We start from the raw sequence: 9388 nt of genomic DNA, 5'->3' as shown, positions 1-9388 counted from the left end.
ACCAAGTAAATTCCCTAACGTATTAATTCCTCATTGAATCCACACTTAGAACTTGGAATTGCACTCTCAGTCATATAGAAACGCTCTATATGTTCCACGATACAGACACGTCATTAGTTATCCATTGTTATAACCCTAATGTGATCAATGATCCTCTATATAGATGATTTATAGTGTACAGGGATTAAATTACCGTAACACTCTACAATGTATTTTATCCTTAAAACACTTAACCCTGTATAAATGATATTTCAACTAAGTGAAATGAGATCTCCACCATTTATCTTCGTTTGGTTAAGCTCGAAGGAAATCATCCTTTACTTCTATTTGCCAAATAGAAGCTGTAGATTCCATATTTATGTTAGCGCTCCCACTCAATTGCACTACCGTGTTCCCAAAATGTACGTATCACCCTGATACAAAACTAGGCTTAACTAACAAATCAAAGAACACGAGTAACACTCTTGAGATTGAGCCTAACCATATCAGGATTGAGATCATTTGATCTAGGATCAACAGGTGATATTGAATTGAATAGATATTACGGTAAATTTTAACATATCTAATCAAAGTTTAATATCGGTCCCTTCCGATGTCTACTCCATACATCCGATACTGGTAAACTTTGCCAATGTCCTGGAAAGGACATAACACTTTTCCAAGGTGTAAGAATACCTATCGCTGATTATACCATGTCAGTCTAAATCCAGTGTTCTGACAAATCAGGGAATCAACTTTTGAACATATAATTTAAGATTATATTCCACTGTGCTGACAACACTATAATCATTAACCAACTCATATGTTCTGGACTTAAAAAGAATTCATACATTATATACATATAATCATGAAATAAATCATGTGAACCATGCAACATAAAATGTTATTTCTGATCTTTATTAATAAGTAAATCTGATTATATGAAATGAGTTTTATTTAGGACATAAAACCCAACAATACCAACATGCTCGTACAAATATGCTCGGGCCACAATGTTGTCGATGTTGTCAGAGCAGAGATGTACTTGCTGATTAAGGGCCGCATGGTCATCGAAATTGTACAGGATACCTTGGTCGTTGAGCGAAATAAACTCCTCAACATAAGTTTGTGGTTGTACCTCATCCTGAGGAGCGCATGGTTGTGGAACATACGCCTCACCAGCCACCTCTCCTTCTTCCTCTTGTTCGGCAGCGTTTCTCTGCTGCTTAAGGGATTGGACTTCGGCTTTTAATTTTTCAATCTCCTTCGCTTGCCGAGCCACACACTACTACAAAAGTGGTTTTTCCCAACGGTTTGTAAGGGAGTCAATTTTGAAAACCGTTGGAAAAGGTAAGGAGAGATTTTTTCCAACGGTTTAAAATCGAAGCAAAAAAACCGTTAGGAAAAACAAATACCAACAGTGAAGAACCGTGGGCAATATTAAATGAATTTTTTTAAAAAAATAATAAATGCCAATAGTTTATAACTGTTGGGAATGCTAAGTACAACCGTTGGCTATATTTAGTATTCCCAACAGTTATAAACTGTTGGGAAATATTCTTTTTAGTTTACCAAAAAAAAAAAGTTTCAGATTTAAAAAGAATTTTTTTTTTACTTAATAAAAAAAATTATATTTAATAAAAGAAAATACTTTAAAAAAGTTTTAAATAAAAAAAAAAATAAAGAAATTTGTACTTTTTTCTTTTCCTAAACAAAATTGTATTTAATAAAATAAAATACTAAAAAACAACTTCAAATTTAAAAAATAAAAAAGAAATTTTTTTAATAAATTTATAATTTGAGAATTTATAAAATTGGAAAATTTAGAATTTATATATTTTCAATAAAAGGATAATTTTAGAAATTAGTTGTATTTAAAAATTTATTGTGAAAGTTATTTAAAAAATATTATTGTGAAAGAGAACTAAAATATTATTGGATAATTATTTTTAATTAAAATGTAATTAGAGACTTAATTTGGGATCTTTAATTAAAAATTATGGCATTTATCATCTTTAATTTAGGATCTTTAATATTATATATATGAGATTTAACATTTTTTTTTTCAAAAAATTATATCAGATTTTTAGTTATTAAAATAAAATAATTTTAGGGGTAAAATTTAAAAAATATAAATAGCAAATGATAAGGAAAAAAACCCTAATCCTTTCTCTTTCACTCTGCCGTTCCGCTTCTCTCTCTCGCTCACGTTCTCTCTCGCTCTCGTTAACTCTGGTTAACTCTCGTTCTCTCTCGCTCTCGTTCACTCTCTCTCTCTCTCTCTCTCTCTCTCTCTCTCTCTCTCTCTCTCTCTCTCTCTCTCTCTCTCTCTCTCTCTCTCTCTCTCTCTCTCTCTCTCGCTTGCTGGCTAGTGCCGTTGACGACGAGGAGGATGATAACGACGAGGAGGATGATAATGGCGATTGTGGAGGTTAATAAGGGGGCTGCTTCGTCTGCTCCGGCTCCGGCTTCGGCTCCGACTTCGGCTCCGGCTTCGGCTTCGGCTTCGGCTCCCACCAGCGACACTGAGTTCTCTCAGTTTTTTTTAACAGATTTGAATTATTAATTTTGATTATATATGTCAATGAAGAATTAGGGTTAAAGAAAAATGGGTCTTGAAAGATATGATGATGCATTGTTGATTTCTCTCTAATTGAATATTAGGGTTTTCTTTAATCAAATTGGGTACTGTATGTAATAAAGATTTGATGTTTTTTTTTTGGTGAATTTTCAGGGGCAACGATAGATCAATGGATTGCATGCCTGTTGATGTTTGTGGCTTTGGTATTGACATACCTAATTCACTGAAGAGAGATTATTTGAATTGGGGTTGGATTATATGTTCTGTGATTTATTCATGAAATTGGGGCAAAATTTTAGACAATTTTTTGATTGTGTTGTTGAGGATTCTATTCTGTTTGGTACTGTAAAAAATATTGTTGTAATATTTATATTTAATATTAATTTTTGTATTTTTTTTTCTGAATTGTATATAATGTATATTGTTAAATATGAATATATATTATTCTAAAAAATTTTGAATATATATATTTATTTTATTTAATATTTTATTTATGAAAAATAATATTATTATATATATTTAATATTTAAAAAATAATTTTTTTTTTTTTAATTTAATTTACATAATACTTTTGCCAAACAGTTATAAACAGTCATTTAAAAAGATTTTTCCCAGCAGTTGTAAACCGTCATTTAATGTAACTTTTTCCAACAGTTATAAACTGTCTTTTAAAGTTCTGCATTTTTATGACACCCACATAGCCAACGGTTTTAGGAACCGTTGGGAAATTGTATAAATGACATTTATAAACTGTTGGGAAAACTCACTTTTGTAGTAGTGACAACATCAGACACTTCCCTTTTCTTCCTGTCGAACAGTTGAGATGCCCTGGTCAGGAACCTACAAATCATAAAATGCAAATTAGCTACGATTTTATTTGTGTAACTAAATAAATAACATTTCAAGTAATAGCATACCCAATAGCCTTGACACGTCCAGGATGCTCTGGTGTCCCGAGCGCCTGCGTCAGGATATCGTTTTGGCCCTGGACCTGAATTTGTCCCTGACTAAGCTTCTCCTCTAATTGAGCCTAATGCACGCATATATTCAAGCAATTAGTATATGAATTATATACACTAACTCATGAGTAGAACTGAATTAAGGATTAATATATACTTACTATCTTCTCTGCAATTTCCTTATCGTAATCAGTGACAAGTTTTCGACTCTTGATGCGAGATTTAATCCAAACACGGTGGCGGGGGGGATCTGCAACTTCGAGATCCTTTTTCTACATCACGTTATAATAATTAAATGAGTACCAATTAAATTTTATAGCAAAATTGTAGCACATTAAATTTTAAGCATTACTTACCACAGCTTCCCGTACGTTCACCATTCCACTCCGACCACTACGATGTCTGGATTGAATTTTTGAGGAACGTTCACGTTGCACCTTACTCAATTCCTACAATGCCAAACAAATACATTAGATACATGTACTTGTATTTAAGAGTTTATCTTAGTGTTAATATAATTAGCGTACCTGAAATTCAGGAGTTAGTCGACTTTCAACAAAAGTGCACCAATCAGCAGCGTCGATCTCGGGGTGCTTTTCAGGGACTTGTGCCAGTCGTCCCAGATCCTTCTTTTGCAACGCAGGCATTTTGATGTCTTTTGTCATCCTATTCTTGAAGTCTTTCATTAACTTCCCAGCTAGGATGAGACAATCATGTTTGAAGGAGTCCGGCACAATGAACCCCGTCTAGTTTGAAGGGAAACAAACACGGTTAGAGTGAACATTTGAATTAATAGAAAAACAAATCAAAATTCTAACAAATAACAGCTTACTTGTATGTCGTTCCAAACTTTATTTTTTAGAGTCGGGTTGACTTCTTTCCAGTTTTTATAGGACAACCCTATCGTCTGCCGGCATCTGACACCTAGAGTGGATACGAGCTTAGCATAGCTTTTCCCGCAGTGTTTTCCTTTGTCATTAACCTCGAGGGCCACTCTTTTGCCTTGATCCATTAGCTTGGATATTTCATTCATTTGAGTAGGCCCTCTTGTAGGTATTACTGTTGGACACTCTGCCTCTGGGTCTGAATCAGATCCTGAACTCGAGTTGGCCATATCTACACCATTAACAAACAAAATTGAATATCATGCTACTAATAACACTAAATTCTACCGAAATTTGATCCAAATTCTACCGAAATTTTGGCAGCATAACGGCTGTAATTGAACGTTCCCAAAAATTTTAAAAGTGCCTAAAGTAACAAACAAAACAAATATAATAATACAGAACAAAGAAACTAACATAAACAATACAAAATTTATCCACCAATCCGACCGCAGTACATGTATTCGCAGAACCTACTTCACTACGGATGAATATTTAAGATATTCAAACTCAACTAAGCATGCATTGATAATTAATTATACTAACAAAAGGTTAGCGGATGGATATACCTATTGCAAATCCGATCAACAACGAAATATGTCGATCGACTCTCAAATATTAGCACACAACCTATAACATAATGCAATATACAACCAAATTAAAATTTTAATTATTAAATTACTTACTAGTTATTAAACAAAGTAACAAGTTACTAGTTACTAATTTCCATAGTTTTTCTTAAAAATAACATATACATATATATACATATATAATCAATTAAATATCACACTACCATTATTTTAAAAACTTTAACTCTAAACTAATTAAATTCCTACTACCTCTCATTCTCATTCACAACAAATATATATACAATACAAATACACAAAATACACAAATAGTATATACACAATATATATACACACAACATATATATAAACACATATTCAATAATAAAATACAAAATATATACATATATATTATATATCAAGTAAATAAATATTTACCTTATAAACGCAATCCGGCGACAAATTGCGACCAAAAATCCGGCCACCTATAGCACACACAATATAATATTAATAAAATAAAAAAATCCTAAAAAAAATTTACAAAAACGAAATAATACCAATGTACATTAATAAAATGAACAGAAATCATATTTATACCTTAATGAACGTTGAGATTGAACGATTTCTCCGCTAAAAGCGGTGGTCGGAGTTAAACCACCACTTTTTTTTAAAATAGGTTCGGGTACAGTGTAAATGGGTGAAAAAATAAAACTTTTTTAGTGTATGGGATTAGATATTAAAAATAGAAACTTTTAAGACAAAAATGAGGTGAAATGGTGAAGAAATGAGAGAGATATGTGGGTTTTTAGAGGTGGTTGGCGAGGGTTTTCGTGGGTTTTTCGTGGGTTTCTCTCTGCTGTAAGTGGCTGGGTAGGCTGGAGAAGAAGAAGTGAGGAAGAAGAAGATGATGCAGAGGGTTATTAAGGGGAGACCCTATGCCGTCGGTTCCTAGCAAAGAACCGACGGCATAGGTGCACACGTGTCAATAAAGTGTGCACCTATGCTGTCGGTTCTTTGATAGGAACCGACGGCATAGGGTCTCCCAGAAACCCTTAAAAAATCTCAATTTCCAACTGACGGGATAGGGTTTACTAATATATATACTTACGGTTTTTACCAAAAAACCGCCTTTAAATGTCAATTTCGAATCTGGTGGGTGTTCATCACACCCTTTAGCTTCCCTTTTTATAAAAGGGTTAAAAAAAGGAAGCTAAAGGCCCATATTGTAGTAGTGTAATTACAGGTAAATTAGTTATAATTTTTATTGACCTTTTTTTTTTTTTTCTGTTTTCTTTTTCTCTTTAGGTTTCTCCTATTATTCTAATCTCATGGTGTTAAAAAAATGAAAAGAAATTAATATATTTTCTTCTCACTGTTTTTCAGTAAACTATTTTCATATTTTTTTAATTTATGTTATTATTTTTTATTTTTGTTCTAATCAGTTAATACATTTTAATTAGAATATATTGTTATTGAAAAAAAAATAGTGAAAATGATAAAGGTGTCATGGCACCCAACTCCTAAAACTAGTGTGTGTATATATATTTACATATATATATATATATACTAGGTGATTGTTACGTGTCAAGCCACGTAGTGTTAGTTTTATTTAATATTTTAGTTTTTTATTTGAATTAATAATTAAAATAGTATAATTATTTGAACGATTTGTTTTATAAAAATAAAATATGTGTCAGTATATTTAGTATGTAAAATATAGTTGTGTTATAATAATGTATGTTATTAATAGTAAAATGTACATTAATCTTCTAATTGAAAAAAGTTCTATTATCTCATTTCATATCTAATAATAGCTACATAACTATATATTTATAGACTTTCACATTCTTTGCAAATTACTAATAAGCACCAATAATATTTTCATATTCTAATATTTTTTAACCTTCTCCTCTTGGTGGTAAAATTAAAAATAAAACTAAAAATAAGCACAAACATATAAGGTAAATACTAATTACAGCCCATTTTATCTTTTTTTATTATTATTTTTTTAAGCCCAAGCCCAAAAATCTCTAGACAACACAATCAATCTTCTTTTATATTATCTTTTCTAAATATTTGGGTTTATTTTTTAACGGGGATCAAACCTAATCGTTAAATTTAACAGAATATTCTTTTATTTTTAAGTATATTCTGTTAAAGCAAGAATGTTAAACCAAGAAATGCCGTTAGATAGGCACTTTTAATATATAAAGATATAGGTTCTGTATAGTTGGCCATTCTGCGTCCCAACCAACTTGTTTCTCCTTTGTCATATTGATTTGATATCACTTTTTCTACTCTGTAGTGTTACCTCTATCTTCTTTTATTAATGTAACGATTATTTGAAAAAGAATAAAAGAAACAGAATAATGGCAGCTTCTTCCAAACTCTTTCTCAACAAAAATATCATACATAATAAGCCGATTCCGATCACCACCCTTAGTTACTCTTCATTGAACTGTTACAACAGCCTTTTATCAAGATACAAAAACAAATCTCCTTCTTTGCACATAATCACCTCATGTTCATCCTCACCATCACCACCATCATCATCCTCAGAAACCAATTTAACCCCTGAACAATTAAAGATCAAACACTACTATGACCCCCATAATCAAGATCGAGATCAAGATCAAGATCGTGATCGTGATCTGGGTTTCGACGAAGACGACAGGGAACTAAGTGACATATGGAGAGAAATTCAAGGGTCAAAAAATTGGGAGGGTCTTTTAGACCCGCTGAACTCTCATCTCCGAAAGGAAATAATCAGGTACGGTGAGTTCTCCCAAGCTAGCTACGACTCCTTTGACTTTGACCCTCACTCTAAGTACTGCGGCACGTGTAAATACCAAGGAGCCCATTTCTTCGAACGCCTCGAAATGGCTGATCGTGGCTACCAAATCAGCCGATACCTTTACGCCACCTCTAATATCAACCTCCCAAACTTCTTTCAAAAATCGAAGATGAGCAGCGTTTGGAGCACACACGCCAATTGGATGGGATACGTCGCCGTTTCGACCGACGATACCGAGATTGCCAGACTCGGCCGACGGGACATCCTCATCGCGTGGAGAGGAACCGTCACTTATCTCGAGTGGATATGCGACCTCAAGGATATTCTCCGAAGGGCTGACTTCGGTACTGATCCGACGGTCAAGATAGAATCTGGTTTCTACGATCTCTACACTAAGAAAGAACGCGGTTGCAAGTACTGCTCGTTCTCGGCGCGTGAGCAAGTACTCGCGGAGGTGAAGCGTCTTTTGGAGTATTACGATGGTGAAGAGATTAGCATCACTGTCACTGGTCATAGCCTAGGAGCGGCTCTCGCCTTGATCAGCGCGTACGACATAGCAGAAGTTGGACTAAACGAAATCCTTTGTGATGGAAAAGGTGATAATAAATCTTCCAAAATCCCAGTCACTGTGTTCTCCTTCGCTGGGCCGAGAGTTGGGAATTTGAAGTTCAAAGAAAGGTGTGATGAGCTGGGAGTCAAAGTGTTGAGAATAGTTAACGTTCACGACGTGGTCCCGACGGTGCCGGGGATAATAACGAACGAAAAGTTTCAGTTTCAGAAGTACATTGAGGAAGCCATGTCGTTTCCATGGAGTTACGCACACGTGGGAGTGGAGCTGGCTTTGGATCACACCGAAAGCCCATTTCTGAAGCCCAATAAGGATCCCGGCTCGGCCCATAATCTCGAGGCGCTTCTGCACTTGGTGGATGGATACCACAGTAAAGGGCGGGGGTTCAGGTTGGCAACGAGGAGGGATATAGCGCTTGTGAACAAGAACTGCGATCTTCTGAGAAGAGAATATGGTGTGCCACCAAACTGGCGGCAAGACGAGAATAAAGGGATGGTACGGAACAGTGATGGGCGTTGGGTGTTGCCGGAGCGGCCTAGGTTGGAGGGCCACCCACCGGACATGGCAGAGCATTTGAAGAAAGTTCTTAGGAATATTAATGATGATAATGGAAGTAGTAATGGTAAACAGCAGTTGGGTCCAGCTTAATTATTCAATTAATTAACCTTGGGTGTGAACTGTCATTCTCAACTACTAACAATCAAACTAAACTCGAGTTAATTATCTTTTGTGATACTCCAGCATTTGCTTGTCAATTATATTATATTATATTATAAATGAAATGGAATAGAGAGTAAATAATTTTCATTCCATTTTTTGTTTGGTTGCATTTTAAAGTATTGGAATGAAGTTCCAATAGAATGATCTTTTCACCATTTTAGTTGAATGACTATTCTATTTTAAAAAGGAAGGAAAGACTATTCTAATTATTTAACAAGAGAAAAAATATATTGATTTTTTTATTAATTTTTTTTATGCATTTTAAATTTTATTCCATTCCTAATCATATTTTCATTGTCATTACTATTCTTATATTTTTATTCCTCCTAACCAAACG

General features: G+C 33.9%; 1 protein-coding gene across 1 annotated transcript; it reads left to right on the top strand.

Moving 5' to 3' along the window:
- Positions 1-7201: 7201 nt before the first annotated feature.
- Positions 7202-9151, top strand: LOC115718550 (phospholipase A1-Igamma3, chloroplastic). Its single transcript, XM_030647350.2, has one exon. The coding sequence runs from the start codon at positions 7339-7341 to the stop codon at positions 8977-8979; it is 1641 nt and encodes a 546-aa protein (XP_030503210.2). The 5' UTR covers positions 7202-7338; the 3' UTR covers positions 8980-9151.
- The last annotated feature ends 237 nt before the right edge of the window (positions 9152-9388 follow it).

Source organism: Cannabis sativa, chromosome 2, assembly GCF_029168945.1.
Source record: "Cannabis sativa cultivar Pink pepper isolate KNU-18-1 chromosome 2, ASM2916894v1, whole genome shotgun sequence".
Taxonomy (NCBI): domain Eukaryota; kingdom Viridiplantae; phylum Streptophyta; class Magnoliopsida; order Rosales; family Cannabaceae; genus Cannabis; species Cannabis sativa.
This window is presented reverse-complemented; position numbering and strand designations above follow the sequence as displayed.

Bases quoted from the DNA above. Each gene is read 5' to 3' on its own strand.
- LOC115718550 (XM_030647350.2), top strand. From the start codon at position 7,339: ATGGCAGCTTCTTCCAAACTCTTTCTCAACAAAAATATCATACATAAT.